At 49.0% G+C, this 27,144-nt stretch overlaps 2 protein-coding genes across 3 annotated transcripts; both read right to left on the bottom strand.

The window, feature by feature from the left end:
• Positions 1-592: 592 nt before the first annotated feature.
• Positions 593-6,509, bottom strand: adamts1 (ADAM metallopeptidase with thrombospondin type 1 motif, 1). The gene is made up of 8 exons (XM_083986584.1): positions 5,529-6,509; positions 4,286-4,626; positions 4,069-4,201; positions 3,509-3,966; positions 3,231-3,417; positions 2,938-3,116; positions 2,466-2,641; positions 593-2,364 (listed from the first exon to the last, which is right to left on the bottom strand). Exons 1-8 carry the CDS (start codon positions 6,145-6,147, stop codon positions 1,626-1,628), a joined length of 2,832 nt encoding a protein of 943 aa, XP_083842710.1. The 5' UTR covers positions 6,148-6,509; the 3' UTR covers positions 593-1,625.
• Positions 6,510-11,135: 4,626 nt separating this feature from the next.
• adamts5 (ADAM metallopeptidase with thrombospondin type 1 motif, 5 (aggrecanase-2)) lies at positions 11,136-23,620 on the bottom strand (the record flags this gene model as incomplete). Of its 2 annotated transcripts, XM_083986021.1 has the most annotated exons (9): positions 22,756-23,620; positions 22,301-22,650; positions 15,940-16,072; positions 15,283-15,450; positions 14,549-14,832; positions 13,261-13,444; positions 12,764-12,939; positions 12,482-12,657; positions 11,136-11,817 (listed from the first exon to the last, which is right to left on the bottom strand). In XM_083986021.1, exons 1-9 carry the CDS (start codon positions 23,408-23,410, stop codon positions 11,136-11,138), a joined length of 2,808 nt encoding a protein of 935 aa, XP_083842147.1. In that variant the 5' UTR covers positions 23,411-23,620. The 2 variants fall into 2 exon arrangements, with proteins under 2 accessions (XP_083842147.1, XP_083842146.1); XM_083986020.1 differs by having other exon boundaries at positions 22,301-23,620.
• Positions 23,621-27,144: the final 3,524 nt, after the last annotated feature.

The raw sequence follows: 27,144 nt of genomic DNA, 5'->3' as shown, positions 1-27,144 counted from the left end.
AGCTGCTCACTACTGCCCTCTAGCAGAATAATCCAGCCATAACTACAGTCACTGCCCTTTGTGTGTGGAAACTTTGGAGCAATTGAAATTGGATGGCAGGCAGAAACACTCTCATCTAGTGGATACAAGTTGAATTACACGACCTGCATCCAGTACATAATATGTCAAACCTATATTAAGTATTAACAGCCTCCTAAAGCTCACTGGGATACAAGAATCCCTCATATATTTGACATACGTGAGGACCGACTTCAGCCTTTAAAGGTAATGGATGATTTGTGCATTGTGAGGACATCTTTGTCAGTCCTATTCCTAAGCAGCAGTTTGGAGGTGAAGACTTGGTTTTCACATTGGGTGGGAGTCAGATGTGTAACTGTGATGGTCAGACTAAGGGTCAGGGGGTCAAAGATCAGTGTGTGTTAATGTTCAAACGGACAAACCACTCTGGAGACGTCAGCTGCACAAGTCAATGTGATACTTTATTCATGAACCTAGGACCATATATATATAACACTGTATAAATACTCTATATATTCTACTTCCTTCTGTGATCTCAATAACAAATAAAAAATAATATTAAAAAAGCCACATGATTATATTTAACAGGCTGTACAAAAATAAATAATGTTTGGATATTCTGTACAAAAAGAGAAACAAAACTTAATAGAAAAAAAACAAAACAAAGTGCCTTCGCAGAAGGCAGGAGAGACTTACTTATGAAGTAGTAGCAGGAGACAAGTCCCTCTTTAGGTCTCCACACACTCACACATTCCTCATGCTCTCACACACACTCACACACTCTTCTTTGGTCTTTAAAGAGCTCCCTCATTGAAGGTTGTGTAGACGAGGGCAAGATATGGCTAAAGGACAAAGTACGGTGTACTGAGGCATTTAGAGACAACTGGGTGTTACGATGTGCCACTGGTAAAAACAAAGCTGAAGTGCTACAGGTTTGTGATAAATAAACGAAGACTGGCAAGTTTTGAACATAAACACTATGACTATGAGTTATCTTTTTTTTTCCATACCTGATGGGGTGAGCAAGTAGAATATGAGCTACTCTCTTTCATTTGTTTTCTTTATATACTCTGCAGTAACCTCCCCCACCCCAACCCTTTTGTGTCTGTCCAGCCCAGCTTGGACAAACATCATATACATGCATTAAAAATTTGACACACAGACACACACACTCACCCATACACACACAATCGCGCATCATACACACACACAAGCATGACATTGGCACGATAAGCAGCATGCTTTTTTGTTTTAAGGAAATCAGGAATGTCCATGCTTTCCTCTCCTTAACGGGAGGCTAAATGTGCCACTGCTGTGCTGAGGACAGACAGGCAGCGAGCTGAAATCAGTCTCTGTTGCCTCTGTGGTTCAATGGATGAGAAGGAACGGGTACAAGCTGTCAGTTACAGTCAATGTCACCGCTGACTGTTCGACGATGCAGAACCCATGGAAACCTGCAGCACCCTTTGCTCTGGATGTAAACATTCATCAGGCTCTGGAGGTTGTTTGCAGGAAAAAAGGAGGCGGTGGAGATCAGAGTGTTTTTGTTTCTGACTTCTCTCTGAAAGCCGGGTGGAGGACAGGAGGTTAGATTTGTGAAGCAGTCCTTAACAGGCGCCCTGATTGCACAGTTCCAGCAGGGGTCGCGGCCGGTCTTTGGGGTCACAGCTGTCGTGGGTGAGCGTGCGCCCGTCGTGGCCGATGCAGCGCAGTTGGCGCTTGCGGAAGCCTCGGCCGCAGGTCTTGGAGCACGCGGACCACTCCCCGAGGAGCCAGGAGGGGCAGGGCTGGGCGGCGCAGGACCGCGAGGCCAGGGGGCGCAGCTCTTCCGGGCAGTCTCTGGAGGGACGGCCCTGGGGGTCCAGACACACCACCTCCCTCTGCTGCGTTCCTCCTCCGCAGGTCTGGGAGCAGGGACCCCACTCCCTCAGGGTCCACTCGGCTCCGCCCACCTCTCGGATGGCATTGATGGACTGGCGGCGGCCCCCGTTGTTGTTGGTTGAAGCAGCGTTGTTGGGCCTGGGGGCGAAGTAGCTGTACTTGACCCGGGGCCTCGGGGCCTCGCCCACCGACAGCACCTGGATGGTGAGGGCCTCGGGGAGCGGCGCGAAGCTGCGGAGGCGTTCCAGGGTCGCCGCCGAGCCGCTGTAGCGCAGCAGTGCGCCTCGCAGGGTGATGTCCGTCTCCATGGTCATCAGTTTGTAATCACCGTTCAGCAGGTAGTTCCCGTCCTGACGACGCACCGCCAGGTAGCTGTTGTCGTGACGACCGTTGCCTGGGGCACGTTGCTTAACGTCCAGGTGGGTGGCACCAGCAGGGATGGTTACAACATCCTGGTAGCCCGGCCTGAAACAGAGACAGATGGAGGTCAAACTACGTCCCATGCTGTGAGGTTTCACTCAGAGAGTCTCAGGTTTTGTGAAGCAGAAGTGTGGTTGTCTGTTTACCTGGCGCGCTCCAGAGAGCCGGACACTTTCTTGCAGGTAGAACCATCTCCACCACACACGCCGCACTTATCGAAGCGGCGGTTGGAGCCGATGACGCGGTCACATCCAGCCTTCACACACTGGCCTTGAACACAAACCGATGTGGAGTCTGGGCTGCAGGGCGTGCCGTCAGCCACCTGGGGGCAGCAGAGAGGGAGGAGGAGATGGAAACTTCAGGGTTAGGTCTAGTAAAACTGTTACATAAGTGTCTGAGTCAAAAGGTAAAAAGTAAAAGTCTTTTCCCCAGCGATGCTGCAGCCTCAGGGCTGAGAGAAATTACAATAGCAGAGCCTTTTACTTTCAGGTCTGCACAAGTCAAGAGAACTTTATGAGACTTTAAGCTGAGGCCCTGAGAGTCCTGGAGGATCAGTTTTAACCCAGAGGGGGAACAAACAGAGTTTATTAATATAATACAGCATTTAGAAACTCTCACCTTAGATTTGAGGACAAAGAAGTATCCAGTTCCCTTGGCGCGACACACCAGCTTGCAGCGGTCTTTGGGTGAAACTCCAGCATACTTAGGCACCCACTCGACACCCTCTCCTGAACCCAGCGACACTTGGGCCGACATGTCGTTGTGAGCCAAGCACTGCTCCTCGCGGAACGACAGGCCTGAGGAAGCGACAGAGAGAGACAGAGGGTCAGATTTACTTGCATGTTAACAGCCACAGTAACTTTTAAGAAAGCCGGTGCAGCTGGTTAGGTGTGATATTAAAACTCTCTTACCGTTGGTATCGGGGCAGGCCTCTGTGTTGCAGGAACGGTACTGGATCCTCTTGCCTTCGCAGTACTTGCCCCCGTTCTTGGGCAGAGGGTTGTCACAGGCACGGAAGGAATACTGCACTCCTCCACCGCAGGTCCGAGAGCAGTCGCCCCAAGGACCCCACACGCCCCAGCCGCCGTTGACAGGAGTCTGAAAGCAGGAAGAAAACCATGAGCATCTAAAAGTGAAGCTGGACGCATCATGGATATGTTGTTGGAGTTAGATGTGTCCTGGTTCCTACCTGGTGTTTAGCAGCTTGGCTCTTGGTGAGACAATGTCCAGCCAGGCAGTAGCTGTCGTGGCCGCATGACGTCCCGTCGGCCCAGGGGAAGTTCTTGGTCTGGCACACCAGCAAACCGTTGGTTGTGGTCACGGTGCACCACAGAGCCGCGCATGTGGTGCTCAGGTCCGGGCAGTGCTGGGAGTCATCACCGAAGGTCAGCCGGCACTGATGGTCGGCGTCGTACACCGTCCCGGGCAGAGGCTGGGGCAGCGGCTGAGGCTTGACCGGCTTGTCCAGCAGGCACTGGCCGTGGCCGTTGTCCAGGAAGGTGGTGACCATGAGGGCGGAGCAAGGGGACCACGGCTGCTGCTGATCCAGGTTGGAGAGGGTGGAGGCCATCATGTGGGAGCCCCAGTGGTCGCCATTGACTCCGGAGCACAGCTGGGCGTCGTCGTGGGGCATGTTGAAGACGTGGCCTGGGGAGAGGAGAGAACAGTTCTTTAAGCACCTCGATCCTGTGATTAAAAGCAGCCAGAGCATCCGTGTTGGGTTTATAAGACACTAAAACATGGACTTACCCAGTTCGTGTGCCACAGTAAACGCTGCTTGGAGCCCGTCGTCCTCGATGATAGAGCAGCTTCTGTCGGGGTCGCACACGGTGCCAACATCGGCCATACCCAGAGTGTCACAGGAGTGGGCGCCACACAGATCCTGAGGAGGCAAAGCACAGCAACATCAGTGTCTGAACTCTCTTACTCGTGTTCTGTCAGTTCCTCCACTTCCACACCAACTTACCGTCCTGGTGAAGAGCACGGCCGTGTCGTAGTGCTCAGGGTGGCGGTCGCTCGGCGGGTTGTGCTGCCGCTGCCACTGGCAGAAGTTGCGGAGGGTCATGGCGGCGTTGGCCGACACCTGAGGGCCTCGCTCCTCCTCGTACACCACCAGCAGCTTCACCACCGCCAGGCTGATGGAGTTGTGGATGGTGGGGTGGCGGTAGAGGCGGGAGGCCACCGCCATGACGGTCAGGAGGTAGGGTTTGAGCCCGGCGCCGTGGAACTCGGCCATGGATTGGTCAGCGACCAGCATGATCTCCAAGTAGCGAGGGGTGGAAACAAAACGCCTGGTCCTGTGGTGAGCTGAGGTCACACAGAGAGAGAGACAGAGAGGTTAAACCAAACTCACAGAGGTCAGAGGTCATGTGTGTCACATTTTTAGGCCTGAATTCACTGCTGCTGAAACTCATGAGACATTTGTTGTTTTGTCTGGAACAGGCTGCACACTGCAAAACTCTGCCAGCTTTCTGAATAGCAGCTACAAAGGCTGGTTTTTTCAGAGGGGATAGAGGCTCCAAAGAGCGCTCCGGATGTGCCTGGGGGAGCCTGGCTGCCGTGACTCAGCGTCACACCACCGGCGGCTCCTCCTCCTCAGGGTCCACATTCCTAAATTGACCTTCTCTCTGGTGGAAAACTATGCAGCTGAGAATAAAAGGGTGAAGGGAGAAAATCCTTTCTGAACCAAAAAAAAAAAAAAAACTGTCGGTGCTAGTAGTACCAGGAGGCGAGTTTACACGTCTCAGCACCACCGGGCTCTGGCTGGCCCCAGCCCCGCTGCTCCCCCTCCCCTCCCTCCTCCTCCTCCTCCTCCTCTCCCCCTCCCTCCGTCACTCCTCCTCCTCTTTCCTCTTGGAGAAGTTTGCCCCCCTCTCTCTCCTCTCCCTCCCTCCCCAGCCCTCCCTTCCTCTTCTCTTACGCGTAGACGGCTGTCAAAAAAAAAGGTAGCCGAGTCCATTACGCATGCTGTGCACCCTGGCACACCGACAGCCCCAGCGTGCAGCCGTCTGTTCCACACACTCACTACCTATAGATACTGATTAGACCGGTTATCTGCTTGTTTGTAAACAGCTGTAGATAAGCCTGGCGCATCTCTAGGGGGAATAAATGAACTTGGCAGTGTTTCCTTTGACTCATTAAGTCCCATGTCTAAGAGTCTGATCTCAGTCTATGACAGTCAGACCGTGTGTGTTTGTCTGCAGCCTTACCTGTCTGATCTGCGTTAGCTGCTCCGTGCTTCGCCTCTTTCTCCAGATTCTTTGGCACCCGCTCCTCGTCCTCGTTGACCCCGCACTTGGAGCTCCCCTCCTCGGCCAGAGCTGCCCGACCTCTCCGGCGGATCGAGTGGACATCATCCTCGGTGCCCAGGAACTCGCTGGAGTTGAGGGGCTGGATGAAGTACTCTTCACCCCGAAAGTAGAATCCGCCTCTGAGTCCGTGGCACAGGTTGAGCGCAGCGGCGGAGTTCTCCTCTCCATTCACCGTACCCGAGTAGAAACAGCCCGGCTCCGCTCCGCTCTTGGACTCCGGTGTCGGTTCGGACTCGGGGCTGCCCACAATATGGAAGACAAAGCCCGGTGCCAAAAAGGTCTGGTCGGGTTCTAGCTGCAAGACCAGCTCGGTACCAAATACGTCCAACCGGTACACCCTCATCTCCGCCTCCTTCTCCTTCTCCTCTGCGGAGAGAGTCCGCCACGCTTCGGTGTCGCTCTCCGACCGGGCCGTGGGGTCTAGTCTGACCGGCACCACGGTGCTCTCCTCCCAGGCGCAGTGCGCCGCACCGACGCACAGTATTAAACCAATGGAAACGCGTAAAAACCACATCATGTAACTGTGAAATCCGACAAGTGGAAAAAGAAACTGATAAAATATAAAGTCTTATGGAGGAAGCAGGTTAATCCTTTAAAAGGGTTTTTTTCTTCACTATAAGCTACAAAACCCAAGACTCTGAACTTCCACAAAACTGTCCACGCGCATAAAAATCTAAAAAGGGATCAAATCCAGTGCAAAACTCATTTAAAGTTATGTGCAGGTCTGACTTGTTGCAAAAAGTCCTTTCATTAAATGAAAATCAAAGCTGAGTCTCAGCAGTAAATTCCAACAGGTCTCTCCCTCTTCAAACTCAGCAGATGTCTCAGTTTTTTAGTTCTTTGAGTTCGGGGCAGGCTTTTGCTCTGCTGACCCGTCTAGTCTGTTCTCTGCTCTTGCCTTGCAGTCAGAACAGAGCCGGTCCTTCCTTTATATCCCCCTGCCCGGGACCACCCCCTTCCTGAGGGCCCTTTGAAGTAAGAGGGGCCAAATCCCGTGCGCAACGAAAACGCAGCGACCTGGAGCGTTGCCATAATAAATCATAGTGAGCATAGAGCTCTGAGCAGATACGCTTTCTCTGCTTTAAACTGTGTTTGTCTGTAACATTATTAACATATACAACCACAGCCCCTGAAGATTATTACTGGATATATTCTCATTTATCCTGGTGGATACATCCACACACAGACCTACATGTAGTGTATTTATGAGTGGCCCACATAGAAACCAAGCCTCTGGTGTTTTGCTCCACTTTCTTACTCACTTATTAAATTTCACCTTATTCCAACACAGATTAGTGTGACAGGCAGCAGTGGCTGATGTGGAGCAGCGTTGTAGTGTCAGTGCAACTGGAGAAGGGAGATGGCAGCAGGTCGGGAATGGTAACCATATCGTGCTGGCCAAGGCTCCGGGAGCCGTACTCACCTCCCCCGTGCCAAGCCGGCTGTGGTGCGCCGTGGCCGGGTTCCGCAGCTCTCCTCCCCGGGGAGAGGGAGCAGAGAGGGGCCGCTGAGGTCTTAAGGTGGAGCGGTTGTTCCACCGGGCTGCCTCTGCGCTCAGATCCAGGCAGGCAGAGCCCCTGTCCTCCGGCCTCTTCCCCCTCCCGTCCGGAGTGTTCCTCCTCTCCAACAGGCAGGAAGAGTTTACGCTGGAGTTTCATTAAAAAAATAACTGGCAAAGCAGAGATCCTATTATCAAGAGCGCACTGAGGCACAACGCAAACAAGAGAAGCTCCATTCAAGGCAGAAATAAAACTTAATTCACTGAGGAGCTGTTATCGAGAGAACTAACAACTATAATTATTTCATAGTTGCAAAAAAGCTGCAAATCAATATAAACATAGTTAATAAATGGTTAAATTACAAGAATACCATAAAGTAATTTAACAATAATCTATGCGTAATTGTTATTTTACCAAGAATTATGTCTATTGGCGTCATTTCCTACTTTTGACTCACTGGGACAAACATTAATGATCGGTCTCTGGGGGGACAAACTATGAAATTCCACCTTAAGAGCAACAGGTCATAAAAGTGAAGAGTTGTAGTTTCATCATTTCCCAGCAGATGGTAGACACGTGTTTAGGAAAATACCCACAGAGCAGCGGAGGGTTTTCAGGGCGAGATGCAGCAGTCACACGTCCAACCACCAGGTGGCGCCGTTGTGCCATGTTTGGTTTTACACTCGGTCTTAAACTCGTGGAGGTCAGGAGGCGACAGGCCACAGGGGGGCGACCTTGGATCAGTAATGCAGCCTGGAGGGGAGAGAATGAGAGACATGGAGCTATTAACCAGGTGACACTTGAATGCAGCACATTAATGAGACAATTACCTCTCAGATTAATATTTAACACCCAATTCATTCATTTATGATCAGATGATTTAATATGTTGCATTTCTCTTGATTACAATAAACTATGTTTTACTTTGAGATGTAAAACACCTTTTATTTCTTGATATTTTCCAATCTTTTTCTTCTATCCACTGGGTCTGATAAAGTTTATGATGTGTTGCAGTGTTTTATTTCATTTTATGCTTTTATTTTCTTACTGAATTATGCCATTTCAGTCTAGGGATTCGAATAGAAACTGAAGCTATATCTGCTTCTGATAAAACTTGTGATGTTATAGTGCGACAACAACATAGATGAGACAGAGACCAAGGCGTTTAAATATATAGATTTTATGTACATATATTCATGTGGATGACTAGAAAAGAAACACTATATTCTTACAAAGGAATGATTCTGCACAGTCATATTCCTAAGTTAAATAGTAATTTGATACAAAATTAGTATAATAAATAAAACTCATCTCATTGTTTTTTTATTCACACATACCAGTTGTACAAACAATAAATTACAAGTTCAGTGCTGTGTTTCTGTCGTTCAGCGAGAGGGGTTTCCCCACTGGAAGAGTCAGAGTAAGTAGTGTGTATATATTTTCATATATGTGTGTGTGTTTGTGTGTGTGTGTGTGTTTGCAATACTCAAAAACTATGTGACTGATGGATAGTTTCGATGTCTGTATGTGTAAATGTCTGTGTAAATATGGTTGAATACTAACACATATATGAAAGGTCTATTCATGTACAAAAAGGTCTACATCGTGTAAATAAATCAGACCGTGTGAGGCCAGAGGAGAGCTTTGTGAGTGGTATGTTGACCCGGGTCATGTCGTATCTGAAAGTGTTTCTCATGGTTTTGTTTTCTCCGAACGCAGGTGCCAGATGGGTGAGGTTTGCCACACAGGAAAATAGGAAGGGCGCCGGAAAGTTTCACACAATTACAGGAAGGTATTTCAGAGTCCATTAGGTATGGAATCAACCCATTTGGATTCTTACACAACGTCTTGTACGAATATGAGCGGTCTTGAGGTGTTTTCATATTATCTAGGCATCATTGGTTAACATTTTCCAAAGAACAGGGTGTAGAAATGGTTGATACTGTTTTTTGGTCGGGTGGAGGTCTTAAAGGGTCAGTTCACATTTTTGGTAATGACACTTCATTGGTTTGTCCTGATCAGAGTTAGATGAGAAGATTGAAACCTGACTCATAGATCTATAAGCTAGAGACAGAAGACTGGAAACAGGGGGGGGATTGTTGTTTTATACTTATGATGTGATATTATTATTGGGTATTATTGGGTATTCCAATAAATGTAAACAAGAAAGTTAACTTCCTGGGTGAGCTGACCCCTTAAACACCCTCAACAATATCATCGCTGTCCTCATGACACATTTTGTGGCACCGTCTGAATTGGCAAACTCCACCCATCTGGGTTGGAGACGTGTTAAAATGAAATGATCATTTGTAAATACAGGGTGTATGAGTAAAACAAAGAATGAGTAACGAAAAGAAAAGAGTTGAATTGCAAAAGGACAGTAATGACTGCATTAGTATCTCTCTTGCTGTCGTTTGCAAGTATCCAGGGCACACATTGTCATATTAGCATTGTTTCCTAAACAGAAAAAAACAACAACAGACAAACAGACTGCAACAAACAAAAACATGAGGGCTGTAAACGTCTCAGCACCAGCATAATGATTGATACAAGTGGAACTGAGAGTTAAGACGCTTCAAGACACAGTAGAGAACAGAACATGTTCACGGTACATAGTACTCTATGTGCTTTAAACACAGGCCTGGGTGCATGAATGTGCTAGCACATAGCAAACTCACAGCAACACACATTCACTCACTCACACACACACACACACATACACACGCACTCACACATACAAAATCAAGCATCGCCCCCAATGTGATTCATCATTAATTAAACCTCCATAAATGTGAAGGAGTGTCGTGCTTACTTTGCCCCTTTGCCCTTTGTTGATTTAACGGTTTTAAGGTTTGTCCTCTGAAGGCCACCGTACTCTCCCCCTCTCTATGCCATCACGCTGTATAGGTGTGTCAATCTTCCCTAGAGAGGACACGACACCGACTGGAGCTAATCGGCTTCCTGGACTCATCGCCCATTGACCATGTTTGGTTTAATTCATTCACTCTTGGTCGTGATATCTCCCTCTCTCATGTACTTGCTGGACAGTGTGTCCATAAACTGTCTTTTGGACATCATGGTCATTACTGCAGGTGATGGTGCCTCAGCTCAGTCATAGGGCATGTAGGTAGCCCTGATCCGAGACAGTCTACGCATCTCCGTCTGCTGTAATGTGGACATTTCAGACACTGAGCGGCTGGGAGGAATATTAACAGGAAGAATACTGGTGGGAATGCAACAGCAATGATGCTCTTTGTCCATTAGTAACTCTCAAGTTGGTTAATCGATGGGAGAGACCCTTTCTTGATGTTTTTGTTACTTGTTAAGATAGCAATAAAGATGGCCTCCCATCCAGTGATTCTGCATTTTCAACATTCTTCCAGAAACAAACTGTATGTGCTGCTGAGTCCCTGTAACGTCGACGTCACAAAGCGGCGCGACCCTAGAGGCATGGCGAAGAACCGGGGCTCTTGTCTCGGACAGACTCATGACAAAAGACAGAGGGGTATAACTTTCAAATACCCACAGTGATTAGAACACATGAAATAGCATTAAAAAAAAAGACACAACAGAACATGCATGCCATTACAGGGCAACACACACTTAGCCTCCAGGGTTTTGGAGGCCGATGTAAAGACAATCAGTCATTGTCTATGTGGAAATGACATGCAACTCGAGTCTTTAGCTGTGCCAGGGCCGTACGTGTCACTATGGTCTGGAAACTGTCCTCCATTTTTACTCCACTCTGCATCACTCCCATAGTCCCAGGACATTCCTCTGGCTCATCGTCAACTACAACATGTCTTTGAGTCTGTGTGTGACTGGTCCAGGCGCTTTCCCGCCAACATTCACAGTCCTGTTTAAGGGTCTATGTCTTAAATTCATCGGTCCATTCATTGGTCCTATACATCCAGCACTTGAGACAGATTACAACTTCCTCCTACATATTGTTCCTCGTCTCATCAGTCACTCTTCTTCTTTGTCTTCCTCTTCTCCTCCTGCCTCCTCAACATTTCTTCACCAGACAGTGTTTGAAGGCGGAGGGCCGGGAGCCCAGTGTGCATCCTTTGGACAGTTTCCCGTCCTGGTCCTTGCACTGCACTGTCCGGCTCTGCCAGCCAGTGTCACATGTCCTGGAGCAGGTCATCCACGTCCCCGTGACCCACTGGGGCCCCGGGGGCGGGGTGGAGGGGCCAGGGGTCGTAGCTGGCCCTGGAACATGGATAGGGGGGGCAGAGGATGTAGTGGTGCTACTGATGGTGGTGGTGGTGGTGGTGGTGGTTCTGGTTGTGGTTGTGGTTGAGGCCGTGGTGGTGCTGTGTGTAAGGGCTGACTTCAGGATGGGGGACGTCTTCTTGGGCATGAAGAAGCTGTAACGAACATCCAGCGGCTTCTTGGCGTCCGTGGCTAGGATCTGCACCACCAGGGCTTCTTGCAGGGCCCCGGGCCCCATGCTGTGGAGCCATTCGTCCCTCTGGCTCCAGCCGCTGTAGTTGAGCACGGAGCCGTTGAAGGGGATGATGGTCTCGGAGGTGGAGATCATGAACTTGCCGTTGAGGAGGTACTCGCCGTTGGCTCGCCGGAGAGCCAGGTAGGCGGTGTAGCGCGTCTGATCCTTGGCCTTGTGTTGACGAACTTTAATGTGGGTGGAGCCCGCGGGGATCTTAACTACGTCAGTGTAGCCCTTACTGTTGGGCAAGAGGGGAGGTAGAGGGAAGATCAGATCAGTGCATGGACAGTTTTCTCTTTCTGTTGGGTGAGACAGACTTTGTTTACCTTTTGAAAACACTTGACAATGACACATCCCAGGGTATATACAGGAATCTTGAAGTTAATTCTAATACCTTTTTAAGACTTTTTCAAGACCTTCTCAATATTTTTCAGTACCTCACCGCCACTTCAAGCTGTAACCATTTACATCAGTGACACTTTTAACTTAACAGTTCTAGTTTGTGATAAAGACTATAGACCACTATGATACAACAGTATTCAAAATAGGCTGGGATAATAAATAAAAGGCAAAGTTTATAATAGAAAAAAACAAAAAATCATTGCTCCACTCTCAAAAAACGAAAACAACAATCTTCTTTTCTTTTTTATGTACCGGTTCATCTTTGTTTTTTAATAAAATGAATAAATTCACACACTTTCACAATGTTTTTTAGGACTCAAACTCTTGGACAGCTAATTCTGAAAAAATACCTTCAAAATTTAAGACTTTATAAAGTCGTGAAAAGACTTTTTAATACTTTTTAAGGGTCTTAATTTTCCCAAAATTGATTTATCACCTTTTAATACTTTTCAAGACCCCGCGGATACCCTGCATCCACTCAGGTGCGTGTTTTATCTTACCTCTTCTTTGTGAAGTTGCCCACCACTCGTACACACCCTGTGCTGTCTCCGCCACAGATCCCACACTTGTCAAACTGCAGCTTGGAGCCGATGATGCCGTCGCAGCCCGTCCGCACACATTTCCCCTTCACGCACACCGAGCTGCTGTAAGGGCGACACTCCGTCCCGTCCACCACCTTCAACACAGAATCACAGTGTCAGCATCATCCCTCGCTTTTTTTTTATTCCCTCCGTGGCATAAATAGACTGCTGCATCCTGTTCTGTCTGACTGACTGACTCACCCTCTGGGAGAACACCACGTAGTATCCTGTTCCTTTGGCTCTGCAGGTCAGCTTGCACACGTCTTTAGGGAGAACTCCTGCGTACTTCGGCACCCACTCAACGAAGGTCTTCACCCCTTTAGGATCTGTCTGTGGACCGTTGCGCACCTCACACTGCTCCTGACGGAAACTCTTACCTGGAGAAAGGGGCCATAAACAGAAATTTAAAATGAGGAATTCCTGGGTTGTCACACTCACATTTTTTATACTTTATTGCAAGATTGCACAAATCATTGATTTATATTCCATTACACATGTTTCTTTTTAGACATTGGAGCGATCCCACAAAATGTACGTGTTGTGTAGTGAAATACATCAGAAATAAAATGAAAAAGTTCAAGAAAAGTTCAAGAAAATTATATATACAGTATATAAGAAAAAACAAAGACAGTAAAATAGAGAAATAAGCATAAAATGAACAAAAAAAAAAATATATACATATGCATTGTCACACTCACTTGATGCAGGACATGGTGTGACGTTGCAGGACCGGTAGATGGCTCTCTTGCCGGTGCAGTAGCGCCCGTTGTTGCGCGGCGGCGGGTTGTTGCACAGGCGCTGGGCGAACTGCAACCCACCACCGCACGTTCTGGAGCACGCACCCCAAGGACCCCAGGAGCTCCAGCTGCCGTGGTTGGACGCCTGGGAGGAGGAGGAGGGGAGGAGGAGAGGAAAAGGAGAGGAAAGGGAAGATGAAAGAGGAGATAAGGGTCGGGGGGAGGAAATGACAGCAGGGGAGAGATCAGAGAGGAGAGAGAGGGATGAAGAGGGAAAAAAGGAGATGAAAGAGGACAATTAGAGCTTATCAGACATGTTGGAAGTCAGAGTCACGTGTCCCTTTGGAGACAGATCTATTATAAAGAAAGTTGTGGTATGCAAAGTGGCTGTGGAAAGAGACAGACAGAACGAGACGAACCTCATGTGATAATGACTAAAGTCTGTCTCAAGCCGCAGCTCACATGCTTCCCTCAGTGAGACTCGCGAGGTAACTTCGTTTTATTTTTTTCCAACCAGTCGTATATTAAAGAAAACGACTGAATAAGTAGCATTTAACATTTTATGAGACAAAGCTGATTTAATAATGTTGAAGCTCTTTGGAAACCGTCTGTTCGGTTAGTTCCACTGCCCTTCGACTCCTTGTTTCCACAGTAAAAGCTACTTATTCTGCCGTCCTGCTGCAAGGAATAAAAGGAGGTTAAAACGCTGTGAAGGCTCAAATGGAGGGGGCTTAACGTCGCCGAGCAGCAAACCGGTCGTCATGCGAGCCAGTGGAAATGAAGCGAGTCAGAAGTTGGACCCGCACGCGCAGTCGCCTGCCAAAGATGGTGTCAGACTCATCAAATGTCATGTGACAAATAAACACAAAGAAAATATTCTTCCCCTCTTTCCCCATTCATTCTGACTTTAACTCCCCTGCCACACGCACGTGCACGCGCTCAGTGTCGACTCTCTGCCAAGAGCAGATTTGGTGCTTGAAGTCGTTAAGGCCAAATTCAATTTAGATCTGTTTAAGTGAGGCCAAGAGAACAAACAGCACAGATCAGCAGGGACATAAATAAAACAGACCACACAGTGAAGCCACATCAGGAACCTGTGACATTTTCCACTTCAAGTGTCTCTGTCTCTGCTTCATCACTTCCCACAGACTTTCGGTTCTTAAAATATCACTTTCTGAGCTATAAAAAGGAATCTATTTTTGTTTCTGGCCATTTTTGTCTCCCTCATCCTCTTCCATGTTCTTCTTACCGAGTAGTGTCTCTTGCGGGTCTTGTCCACGCACTTCCCCTGCAGGCAGATGCGTCCCTTCCCGCACGGCGTTCCCTCCACGGCCGGCAGCTTCTTGGTCAGACACACCATCTGCCCCTGGCGGATCACGGCGCACCACAGCCGCGAGCACACGTCCATCCCCGGGCAGACCGTGTACTCGGGGCCGAAGGCCAGGCGGCACTGGCGGACGGCGTCGTAGCTCTGCCCGGGCAGCTCCTCGGGGCCCAGGAGCGGCTGGCGAGGAGAGTCGAGGAGACACTCGGCTGCGAAGAAGAAGAAGAAGGAGGAAACTTTCAGTCTACTGACAAACCAGCGTGAGTTATCACTCAATAAAAACTGTGGAGCAGCAGCAGGCAGCCTGAAATGATGCTGTTGCTACATGAATTATGCCAGTAGCTATGGCATTGCTTAACAACTCATCAACAACAAAGCTTATTATTCATCATGAATGAAAGTGCTGCACAGTATGACTCATTCTGATTGACTGCCAGTCACTTGTCTTTGGCTGCACTGTAACTACACTCTGAGAGTTAATAGGATTGTAAACCAGAGATTACAGCTCACTTTGGTAGTAAACAGCCTCAGTGATACAGGCTGCAGGAGCAAAGTCAATTTCACATGGAGGCGATTTGCAGAAAGAAGAAATAAAACTCCGACTGGCCGAGGGGGGAAAGTTCTCACGGTTAACCAGACTGGCTTTTTCCCACGCTCACCGTTGCCGTCGTCAAAGAAGTCAGTGATGGTCGCCGAGGTGCAGCGGCTCCAGGGTTTGGAGGCATCGATGGAGGTGAGGATGGAGGACATGAGCCGCTTGTCGCTGTTCACCCCGAAGCGCTCCTCGCAGAACTTGGAGTCGTCGTGGGACAGGCCGAGCAGGTGACCTGGGAGACGGAGGATATTTTACTTATTTATTTATTTTTTAAACATTTACAACAGGGTTAACATTCATACAGCTGGCCCTGTGATTTGTAGTTCAAATGAAGTTATTTGACCAACCATATTCATACTTAACTGACGACAATACACTAATTTTGCCTCGATTAAACAGAAATTGTGCTTGCACCCCTCAATCACTGTTTAAACAAAAATTCTCAGCAGGTCCAACTGAGTACAAGTGGTTTATGAAGGAAAAAAAGGTGATATTTTGTTTTTTTAAGGAGATATTTCAGAGGACAAGAATTTGTCTCGTGTTTGCACAAGCTGCAAGAATGAGAAAGAAAAACAGAGCCAGTGCAGGTGACATCTCACATCACTTGAGTGATATTAATCAGCAGGACCCAGATATGCTGACATGATGTGATGTGTGTACGTGCGTGCCCTGGCTGGTCCGTGTCATTGTTTTGGATGCTGGTGAGTGTATCCATGCCTACCTATCTCATGCGCGACAGTAAACGCGGCGTGAAGCCCGTCGTCCTCGATAACGGCGCAGCTTCTCTCCGGAGAGCAGATGGTGCCAACGTCCGCCATGCCCAGGGTGTCGCAGGAGTGGTGGCCGCAGAGGTCCTGCACAAAGACAAACACTGTGTTTAAATGTGTTTTATTGAAAGAGATGATGGGCTGTAAAAACCAGCAGCAGTGTCCCTTTAATTCGCTTTTAATGCCCACTTCCTTCCTGTGCCTCCACCATCCCTCTGTCTGCCAGAGTACACACAGTATTGATCTTTGTTTTGATTCCCACACATGTCCATGCAGATGAGGCCCGGGGGTGCGCGGCCCGGCCCCCGCTGCTGAGTGCACAGATCAATCAGTTAATCGCACCGTCCCATCAGCGCACGCACACACCAGGCCCTGCGTGCACGCTCGCACCGCAATCTGATGTCATGTGCAGTGGGTGCACAGATGTGTGATGTATGAAGACAAGCATTCACGCATGTGCACGCACACACACGTCCTGCAGAGAGGATGAATCGTCATGTAAAGTGGCGCTGACAGGGCCTGCTGGGTCATGTGTGTGTGTGTGTGTGAGGCGCGCTGGGGAGGGTTTTTTTTTACCCGTTCTGGGCCGATCGGCTTGGAACAAACTGCCTTGTGTTCAGGGCTCACACACACACACACACACACACACACACATGACTGACTGGGTGGAGCCGACACACACAGACAAATAAACAGATGCACATACTGTAACTTTAAGAACGTCCATGTAAATGAATGGGTGTTTACTTGCACATAGATCACTTTACTGGACTCACACAAGCACATGCATACAAAAGCTGACACACAAGAATAAAGGAGGAGCGTGTCTGCTTTTGCCGGTCGACTGTTGGATACATGAGAAGCACACAAAGGCTCAGTCTGACTGAATGAAAGGCTGCTGAGGCAAACTGTGCCTTTTCTTACTTCCCCGGGTGCAGACAGGCTTGAAAACTATAGAAGAAAGCCTGTTTGTTTTCCAATCAGACAGTGAGAACGTATGGAGGAGTTTACTTTCATATCTGATCTGTTTCTCTTTCCCCGTTTCCCACACTCTTTCACCTCGACGCTCTTTACACCTCCCTCCATTTCATTTATTTATTCATTCATCGCCTCCCAGGCTCCGGTCTGAGAACAGTTTTTGTTTCCCCTCGTTCTTATATACACAGCTTTCACTGGTGTAGCACAGACTAACAGTAAACACCAGGGTGAGGAGGAGAAGAATGAAAGAGTGAGGTGTGGAGAAGCCTGGAATTTCCCTACAAAACTCACATTTCCACAACGTATCGTGGACTTTTATCCCTGTCTTCTGAGATTTGTTTTCATCCCAAAGCCTCTGACAGGCAAGTAAAGAAAGAAAAACCAGGTGGAGAGAAAGAGAGGGAAAGAAAAGGAAACAGAAGCCAGGAGGAGGGGAGGGGCGGGGGTGCCGGAAATTAAAGAGAAGACCTGGGAGAACAAGGAGTTACAGAAATATTGGCAGAAATAACAGAAAAACAGGTGGCAAGCTGGTCGTCAGGGTCAGGAGACGGACCAGAGCTGTGTGTCTGCTACAAGACCAGTTGCTATCTAGGTCAAGGTGAGTGTTAAACAAACAAGAATGCCAGACCCACACACACATACACACACACCCCAAAATGAGTGAGTTTAGCTGAGGTTGTGTGATGAAAACACACAGAAACCACAAACTACAAATTGATGGACAGGACGTCAAAATGATGATTGACCACATGTGAATAACAGACACGACTTGGGTTGTTACATTCCAGAAATATCAAATTCCTGAGACTACGTGGTTATAAAAGCTACTTCCAGCTACTCTTCCCAGCTCAAAGCCACTGGTGCATCACAGTGTGAAGAGGGCGAGGTTCATGTGCCGTCACGAGACCGGGCTGAACTCTGGCCAGTTGTGTATGTCGACAGAGCCGGCGGAGGGGCCGCGGTCGAGGGCTTGGGGATCCATGAGCTGTCTGCAGGTTGTCAACATACACCAGACGAAATGTAGCATGTGTGAAATATCAAGAACAGTTAAAACAAATAGAGGGAGTAGCTGTGGCGGGGGTGAGGGCTGGGAAATGTACACTTTAATGTTCAGAGAGAGGAGAGGAGAAGAGGAGGAGGAAGAGAAGAAAGGAAAGGACAGAGAGGTGTCTCAACTATAAATACAGAAATTTGTGTTAAACACACATGTGGAGGAAATGGATTGTGTGTAGGTACATGCTGTGTCTACATCAGTCTATTTTTCATTCATCATCATCATTACTTAAAGGGATAGTTCAACATTTTGGCAGATTGGCTCATTGCCATAATCCCTATAGTTTTAGGAGTAGGTTTGTTACCTTTAATTGTTGGTGCAAGCTATTTTTAGAACGGTGGAGCAGAGCCGCGAGCTGCTCAGAGCTACACTACGGAGGCTCATGGGATTTCTTGGTTTCCCTCATCAAACTCATCAAATACACAATCCAACAACTCCAAAACGCTCTGGTGGACAAGTTGTGACCTGCACATTCACCACGTTATGAGATAATAACACAACGTTACCAGATAGAGTTGTTTAGAGGTAAATTCATGCAAAACCGCTGATGTGTGTTCCCGTCGGGGGCAGTTTTGCGGCAAGCAGTCTCTGCATTTACCTCGAAAACAGTCTCTTATTAAAGTTTTTGTTTGGATGTTACAGTGGTATTAAATTGATTGTTTTGACATCACTTTGATAATTTCATTACTTTTAATATTATTTTGTATCGATTTGGCTTTGATTTTATGATGACTTCATTTGTCTTTGCAAAATCAAAATCTTCAGGGTCTTGGATCGTTGGTTGGACACCAAGACGTCCCCTTGACAAACTGTAATGGAGTCTTAAATAACAAGTCTTATATAATACCATACTTCGCACCTATTTACTACACATCTGACCTGAGGTCGGTGAAAGTGGCAAAACATGGGCCTGAGTTGAAAAGGTCAGCGATTCAATATCCATGGCATCACAAGTTCCTGTTAGAAAACATCAATCCGAATGTTTGAGCTGCTGCTGCAAAAGCACGAGCACACGTGTACGTCGATATCTCCACAGCCCCGCAGGGCTCGGCCACCTTACAGTGGAGCATTGTCCGCTGCTGTCCGAGCTCACAACAAGAGAACACAGCCATGCAGAACATTTAATGTTCCCATATACACGGAGGAGTCCCCTCAATGTGCCTGTTGTTTTGTTCTGGAGCTGCTATGTATGGGACCCAGTGACAGCGCCACACGGGTCAGCTCACTGCGGGGACGGGGTGCTGGAGTAATTGGAGCCGACCACAAAGGGACAAATTCCCTCCAACTCTGTGCACCCCTGCTGCACCCACTGCCCCCCCCTCCCTCCACCGCCCTGATGTGGTCTGGCTTCACAGTCACTAAGTCTTCAATGAGCTTCAGTTCTAGTTCAGCAGACTACAATAATCAGGATTTACTCCACAGCCGCTCCAAATACAGAGAGGAAGGAGGACTTTACTACTATTTGGTTACCTCTGACTTTCAGTACAATGGGCTAGCAGGCAGACCCTCTCCTATTACACATCTGAAGTGAATCTACTGCACCGCCAAGTCTGTCTCTCTTTGTTAAGTCTCCACAGGGCCACAACCAAAGTTATTTTCCTGAGAAAATAGTTAACACATTACTGCTTTCTTTTCCCTTTCAACTCAGAGAGCAGAGAGGTCTGAGGCACCTGGGCCAAACACAGTTATTTCCTCACTGGCGTTCGGTCAGTGGAAACATTAATGGCTCTATCCTGTTGGTAAAATGACGACTTCTGTGCAGCTCTCGACATCGAATGGGGATCTTTTCCGGCAAAATGATTAATGACTGAATGAAAGTATGGTTCTCATAAAGAGTAGAGCCAAATTAGCCACATATTTTTTCCAAATTCCTCTTGCAGGAATGCGTTTGTTTTAAACTCCACCTTGTGTTTAGATGTAAACAAACCTCGGCTCTGCTTGTCTGAGCACTATAATGATCAACAAGGTAAAGTCCCAGCAAATTATGCACTCAGCCAAAAGCACAGAATCCTCATAATGGCCTTTAATAGCCAAAGAGTTCAGAGGTCAGGCCTAAAAACGAGCCGGCGGCTGCTATCTTTGGCTTAAACGGTCACCTCTACAGTATTAAGGTCGTGACCCTAAACTCAAGTCGGGCTTTAGCTGTGTGCTTCCTCTCAGCTGCAATTAAGCTCATTTGTTCTGAAGTAATGCAACAGATAGGGATCATGCACCCGCCTCGCTGTGGTTCCCAGAGGCCTGTGCTGCTCTGTTACCATGGTGGATGTTGATACACTCTGGTGACAGAGTACATCTACAGTAGGACCTCCAGGTTCAAGAGTAAAGGTGAGATGTGTGTGAATGAAGGCCAGGAGACAAGCTGATGAATAATGCAAGTGTCGCTACAGGTGAGACACACATTAAAGGGATAGTTCAACATTTTGGCAGATTGGCTCATTGCCATAATCCCTATAGTCTTAGGAGTAGGTTTGTTACCTTTAATTGTCGGTGCAAGCTATTTTTAGAACGGCGGAGCAGAGCCGCGAGCTGCTCAGAGCTATGCTACTATGGAGGCTCATGGGATTTCTTAGTTTCCCTCATCAAATACACAATCCAACAACTCCAAAACGCTCTGGTGTACAAGTTGCGACCTGCACATTCGCCACGTTATGAGATAATAACAGAACGTTACAAGACGGAGTTGTTTTCGAGGCAAATGCAGAGACTGCTTGCCGAAAAACCAATTTGCTAAAATGTTGAACTTTCCCTTTAAGTGTATTGCTAGGGCCGGTAGGAAGCTGTTTATGATGGGATGAGGATGACAGGTCAAGAATAATAGTGGAAAGTCCACAATACACTGACTTTCATGTTTCATTAGAGTTTCCTGTCTCTTTACCACACCGTCCTGACGCTGCCTCCCAGGCATCCGGATTCCTGTTTCCCTGCCCGCCTGACCCTGCCCACCCTGCCAAACCCAGCTGATGATGGCAACCCGAGTTCTTCTTGCAGTCTTGCTGGTGCAGGTGCAGTGGCAACAAGGTTGGTAAGGAGCCATGAAGTGGTTGGCACACAGGAGCTGTGCCACTTTGCCAACATGCCAACCTCAGGTATGCACAACCAGCTGCGGTGCCAACTCGAGACCAGCACCAGATGATCCGGGGGTAAGACCTCTGGTGCCTGCTGTTCTGCCCCAGTCGTGACAAGAACCTTGCATGACTTGAACCCACCGCAGTCCAAGGCGAAGCTATCTGACACGTCAACTGGCGCTAACCACCATAAAGCCACACCCGGAGGGGTGAAAAATGCATGTAGATCTGCTGCTGCCCTGCGGCTTTGGACCAGGCAAGGAGGGGAGGAGGAGGAGGAGGACGGAGGAGGAGGGGCGATGAAAGAGGGGATAAATGAGTGTGGTCTCTGCAAACGTATGGCTTCTCACAGGGTGGATGTGTTTGTTTTTCTGACAGCTCCCAGCCCCAGCTGACAGAGGCTGGAGAAGTAACTGGGAAAAAATGTGCAGACTGGGTAGAGAGAGAGAAAGAGAGAGACACAGAGGAAGTGTGAGGCTGGGATGGCTATCTAATTAACTACAGTTTCAAAGGAGTTTTAGGGATATTTCTGCAATGCACCCAGCAGCTGATTTCTAACCTCCTACTCTGGGAAGAATGTGCGTGCGCGACCGCGGCCACGCGCCTCAGATCACACAGGCTTTTGGGCTGTCAGGGGACTGGGAGGGGGGAAAGGCTGGAGACAGAAGAGTCTGCCTAGAAAAACACCAGGCGCAGGAAATACAGTTTTTATGGCTGTTTCACTGACGCTGCGCTGCGTTTACGCACGCAAGATCCAGCACAAAGGAAGAGGAGCGAGAAGCAGGAGGAGAAAGAAAACACTTAGTGAGGAGGGGAAGTCATGTAGGGAGCAGGTGGTGTGATTGACTGGGTTTCTAATGGGGAATGGTTCACAGTCAGACAGGATTAGCGCTGTATGTGGTTTACACAGCGGCTCGAGGAAAAAACAACATGTAATTAGACTATTACATGCATAAAATATGAAAAGGTGACGTGTGTGGGGGTTATTTTCATTGCACTGTGTGTTTTATAGACTATTTACATTGAGCCACCCAGGCTCGACCTGCCAGCAGCTTACACTCAACCAGCTGCCACCGCGTGCACCATCAAAACAAACCGTGGCGTCACTGCGCTGGCTTGGCATCACACCGGGGCTCGAGCCGCCTCCCCTCCGCTGCGTGGGAGACAGGTGGAGGTGCGCAAAGCGAAGTGAAGTGGGGAGGGGGGGCGTTTGATTACCTGCCTGGTGAAGAGGATGGCGGCGTCGTGGTGGTGCTGGTGGTCGTCGTCCAGCGGGTTCTGCTGGTTCTGCCACTTGCAGAAGCTCTTGAGCGTCGCCGCCGCGTTCTTGGACACCTCGAGCCCCTTCTCCTTCTCTCCGAGCGTCGCCACCTTCACCACCGACAGCCGGATGGGGTTCTCGATGCTGGCGTGGCCGTACAGCTTGGAGGCGATGGAGGCCAGCGTGAGCAGGTAGTGGTTCAGGTCCTTGCCGTATTTCTTTGTCATGGTGTCGTCGGCCACCAGGAGCAGCTCCACGTGCCTGGCGCGCGAGACTGACCTTCTGCGCCGCGCGCCAGGCTCCGGAGCTGCAGCCTCCGCGAGCCGGCTCCACCACCTCCGCCCGTGCGCATCCTGGTCATCGGAGCTTCCAGGCGCGAGCCCCTCTCCGTCCTGCCCCCCCCTCCACCGACCCCCTCTGTGCCGGCGTTTCCCCGCGGCCCCCCTGCGTCCCCTGCGTCCGTCGCGCGTCCCGCAGCTCTCGCGCCCTTCGCTCGTGGCCTCGAAGCTGAAACTCTCGCGCGTGAACACATGGAGCGCGCTCTCTGCGTCCTTGTCCTGCAGGGCGCGCACGTCGTGCTCGTGTCCCTTCGCCCTGACGATAGGCGTGATGGTGTAGCGCGCGTGGTTCACGGCGAAGAAGCCCTCGAGCGCCCCGCCGCAGAGGTTGAAGACGGCCAGGGACTCCGGGTTCGAGTCCACTGTGCCGCGGTACACGCACTCCCGCTGCAGGGGCGCGGAGCTCTCCCCCATCATCGCGAGCACGTACTGGGGGCTGAAGTGATGCGACAGCACCGACTCATCCCGCTCCATGTCCAGCTGAAACCGGCTCCCATCCAGGTAGACCAGGTAGCCCACCTTCCCTCCTCCGTGGTAAATCCGGTCAATGGTCCGCACGACTCCATCCGTCCTCCGGGCAGGTGTGAGGAGCGAGCCGTTCGCAGGTGGAAGATAAAACCCCTGGAAAGTGGAGAGTCCGGCTCCCAGCTCCAACTCCACCGCGCACAGCAGCAACAGTAGCCGAAACCAGAGCATGCCCTCGGCCAGAGCACCAAGGAGCCGCACCATTGTTCATTCCAGCCCGAAAAACATCTATGAATCCACTAAAACAACCCCGGAGCGGCTATAGACACAACTTTGACTATTTGTTGTTCCTCCAAAAAGCGCATCCTCCCGGTGTCCAACCCCCCCATGCACAAACACTCTGTAGTAACCAACAGGCGAGGAAACAAAAATCATTGAGGAAAAAATGAGAGCGCAGAAGAGCCGCAGAGAGGAACTGTGTGCAGGCTGCAGAGCACTGAGCTGAACTTGGAGAACAAAAACACAAAGTTTGCTCTTAATAGGACCCGGAGAGAAAAAGTCCTGCCCCCTTTGCGCTCAATCACCACTCCTCCACCCCCCCTACCCCCCCTTCTCTTTCTCTCCCTCTCTCTTTCTCTCTCTCTCCCTCTGCCTCTCTTCCTCAAATCAGAGTAAAGTCAAGTGCTGGAGGAGAGAGGAACCTGAACAATGCTGTCACTGGAGTATTTCCCAGTGCCTCAGCAGAGTAAAGAGAGGAGCCTGTTGTGCTTCGCAGAAGTCCATTAAAATCCTCCTGTGTCATTTGGAAGAAGACACAAAACAAAAGACCTGCGAAAAACTCCCAGGGCCAACAGCATTTATCTCAAGTCAGAATGTGTCCATTAAACACCAGGCTGTTATTTTTACACATTTGCCACTTTGACTCCTTTAATAATTGAAGGCTAAAAGTCCAACAGGGTCTGACTGGAGAGTTTCAGCAAACTAGAGGGAAATAGATAATTTATGGCGAGTCCCGAATAAGAACTCTGGGAGTTCACCGTTCCCTGTGTGAGACATTTAATGGTGTGTGTGTGTGTGTGTGAGAGAGAGAGAGGGAGCAGCAGAAGGAGGAGGAGATGCAGGAAATCTGTGAGCATGCATACACTCGGTGCTGTACTGCTGCACTTGAGTAGAGGGGAAAAAGTGTGTGTGTGTGTGTGTGTGTGTGTGTGTGTGTGTGTGTGTGTGTGTGTGTGTGTGTGTGTGTGTGTTTGAGTGTGAGGATGCAGGTGTGTGACTGTGCTTGGAACTGCCCTGGGAGCTGTCTTGATTATTTATTGTACCTTTAGGGAAGTGTGGTGCCAGTGGGATGTCATACTTAGCAATGCATACCTGACTGGGGCTGAAGTCACTGCCTCACACACAAAAAAACACACACACACACAAACGGAGCCAACCAGAGAGTGTGTTTGTAAGACGTCTTAAAAGTTCCAAAACACTGCTCATTTGCTGAGTCACCTAACAGCTATTACCTTTACACACAGAGGGGGTTTCAGTGTGTGTGTGCGAAAGAAAGGCCTCTCTTTGTGGATACACACACACACATACATACACAAGAACCTGAGAACAGATATTGCATTTCAACTTCGTTGCGCCCAAACGGTGAGAGCCGAGAGTGTGTGTGCTCTCCTAAAGCGGTGGCGCACTAATCCAAAGCCCCCCCCTCTTCTATGTGACGTGTGGTGTGGTGTGGGTAGTATGGCGCAGGGATGCAGCCAGGGAGTGAGCGTGTGAGAGAGGGAGAGAGTGTGGGTGGACGGCGGCAGAAGCGTGGCCAAAAAACGGAACACGGTGTGCTGCCACCATAAGCCTCGCCACCCCCTGTCAAATCCCATCGTGGTACGATCCACACTCGAAACATCCCACACCGAGGACGAGGATACACTGTATTCAAACGAGCCCCCTGAAAAAATGTCACTTTCTTAACACAGCTGAAGTCACGGCTGTCGGAGGAGTTTAGGCCGACAAATCAAAAGGCCAAACTTCAGAGAACGGTATAATTTTACATACTTTCTGTATTTTATTTCCAGAGGGGGGGGGGGGGGTTGTGTCAGGGGGGCTTGGGCTCCTGACCTCAGGGTTTATAAAATCCTCTCTACGGCCATGGAACGCACCTGTGAGCTTTAAGATGGTGACCACTGCAGAGGGGATCCAGTATCGAGCTGAGCTGAGCTGAGCATCACGTCCAAATCACCCAGCTGTTATGCAACACCCCCCCCACCCCCACCCCCTCCTCCACTCGTCTCCTTTTTCTCCCTGTCCTCAAGTCTCGCCTCCAACTAAAAAACCCCCACCCACCCACCCACCCACCTCCTGCTGCCGGCTGCTTCTCCTTTACACCCAACTGTCAAGTGTATTACCTGCAGTAAAAAAAAAAGAAAAGACGATTGAAAGGCTGAGCAAACCGGAGCCGTGTGTGTGTGTGTGTGAGGGAGGATGTTTGATTTGATCAGGACAGTGTGATGTCAAGACGAAGTGTTGGTGCTTGTGTGTCCTTGAAGGTGTCGAGACAAGTAAAACAAGTGTGTTGAGTTTATCCCCCTACCCAAAATTAAAAAAAAAAATGTGCACAAAAAGATTGTTAATACATGTGGTGAAAAGTGCTGCAGCTGCAAAGTGGTGGCACCGAGCCCCCGGGGAAAATTAGGCAACTTTCCACAGCATCTTTCAATGCCATACACATACACAACCAACACACACACACAGGCTTTGGCTCTCATCCCTACAATGTCCTCCACTCCCTCCCTCTTCCTCTCTCCTCTTTGAGTCTTACACACTCAGCCCATTGGATCATTTTTAATCCGCCATCATCTGAAAGTGAGATGTATGCCAAAGCATCCATATGGACATAAACCGCCCCCGTTATCCACACACACACACACACACACACAATTACACAGTAACCCGGATCACACGTGCAAAGTAGGCTGTATACAGTATAGCACGTCACCAAAACAAATGGTGTGTGTGTGTGAACCCCGCGTGCCGAGCCACGTGTGTGTGGGACCGGCCCACTTCCTACGGCGGCTGGGAGGGGAGGGAATCCAATATGGTTAATTGACAAGCCGAGCCTTTTACATAACCGCCAGGCTCCATCTAAGTGGTGGTGTCAGAATCCGCCCCCCCCCCCCCAGCGCTGCTCCCCTCCCTCCCTCTTTAGTCTCCATGACTCCCTCTCCTCCTCTGTGCACACAAACACACACACACACACACTCCATCCCCATCCTTTCCCTCTATCTATCGCTTCGTGGATGTTAAAGCATTAATTCCCATCAGGATGAAAATGCAGATAAAGGGAACAACAAACACTTTACTGCTCTTGTGATGGCCGATCTCTTTTCTCTCCTTCCTTTCTCTCTGCGTAGAAACCAGGTGTGTTCTCGGCATCTGTTACCATGGCACAGAGGGAGAGAGAGCATCGTCTCCCGAGTGACAGGCAGGCAGCCTCGACCACGTGTCTGTTGGAGGGAACAAAAACACACACAGGCACATATGCAATAAGGAAAATGAACACAGTCAACACCAACTTTTATACACCATGTATGTTCATTTAGAAAAGAAAAAAAGGATACACACACAAGTAAAGCAACTCATTTTCATATAAAGAAGCACCAGTACACACCTGTAAACAGAGATGACAACACACTTGGATCAAGCTGAGGTGAATTAAAGCCTTTGAAAAGACACCAGATGGGTTTAACACTTAAATTAATCTCAGAGGGAAAATTACTAAGGATTTAAAAACAAACAAACTCTGTTCCAGGATGGAAAAACAGCAGCTTCAAGTTTGCACTAAGAACTTTTAAGTCATTTATTTAACATATTTAAAACATCACACTAGCATCTAATTACTGAAATCCTCCCAGTGAAGGGAACACGCTGTCCTCGACTTGCAAGTACAAAGAGTCAATAGTGATTTTCTTCCACTGAGAAATCACAATGATTACAAAAAGAAACAA

Source organism: Trachurus trachurus (genome assembly GCF_905171665.1).
Source record: "Trachurus trachurus genome assembly, chromosome: 2".
NCBI lineage: Eukaryota > Metazoa > Chordata > Actinopteri > Carangiformes > Carangidae > Trachurus > Trachurus trachurus.
The sequence above is the reverse complement of the archived record's forward strand: the minus strand, read 5'-3'. Positions and strand labels throughout refer to the sequence as shown.

Coding starts and splice junctions, on each gene's coding strand:
- adamts1 (XM_083986584.1), bottom strand. CDS start 6,147: ATGATGTGGTTTTTACGCGTTTCCATTGGTTTAATACTGTGCGTCGGT. Junction 3,418..3,508: donor GCCAAGCTGCTAAACACCAG/GTAGGAACCAGG, acceptor TCCTGCTTTCAG/ACTCCTGTCAACGGCGGCTG. Junction 2,642..2,937: donor TCTTTGTCCTCAAATCTAAG/GTGAGAGTTTCT, acceptor TGCTGCCCCCAG/GTGGCTGACGGCACGCCCTG.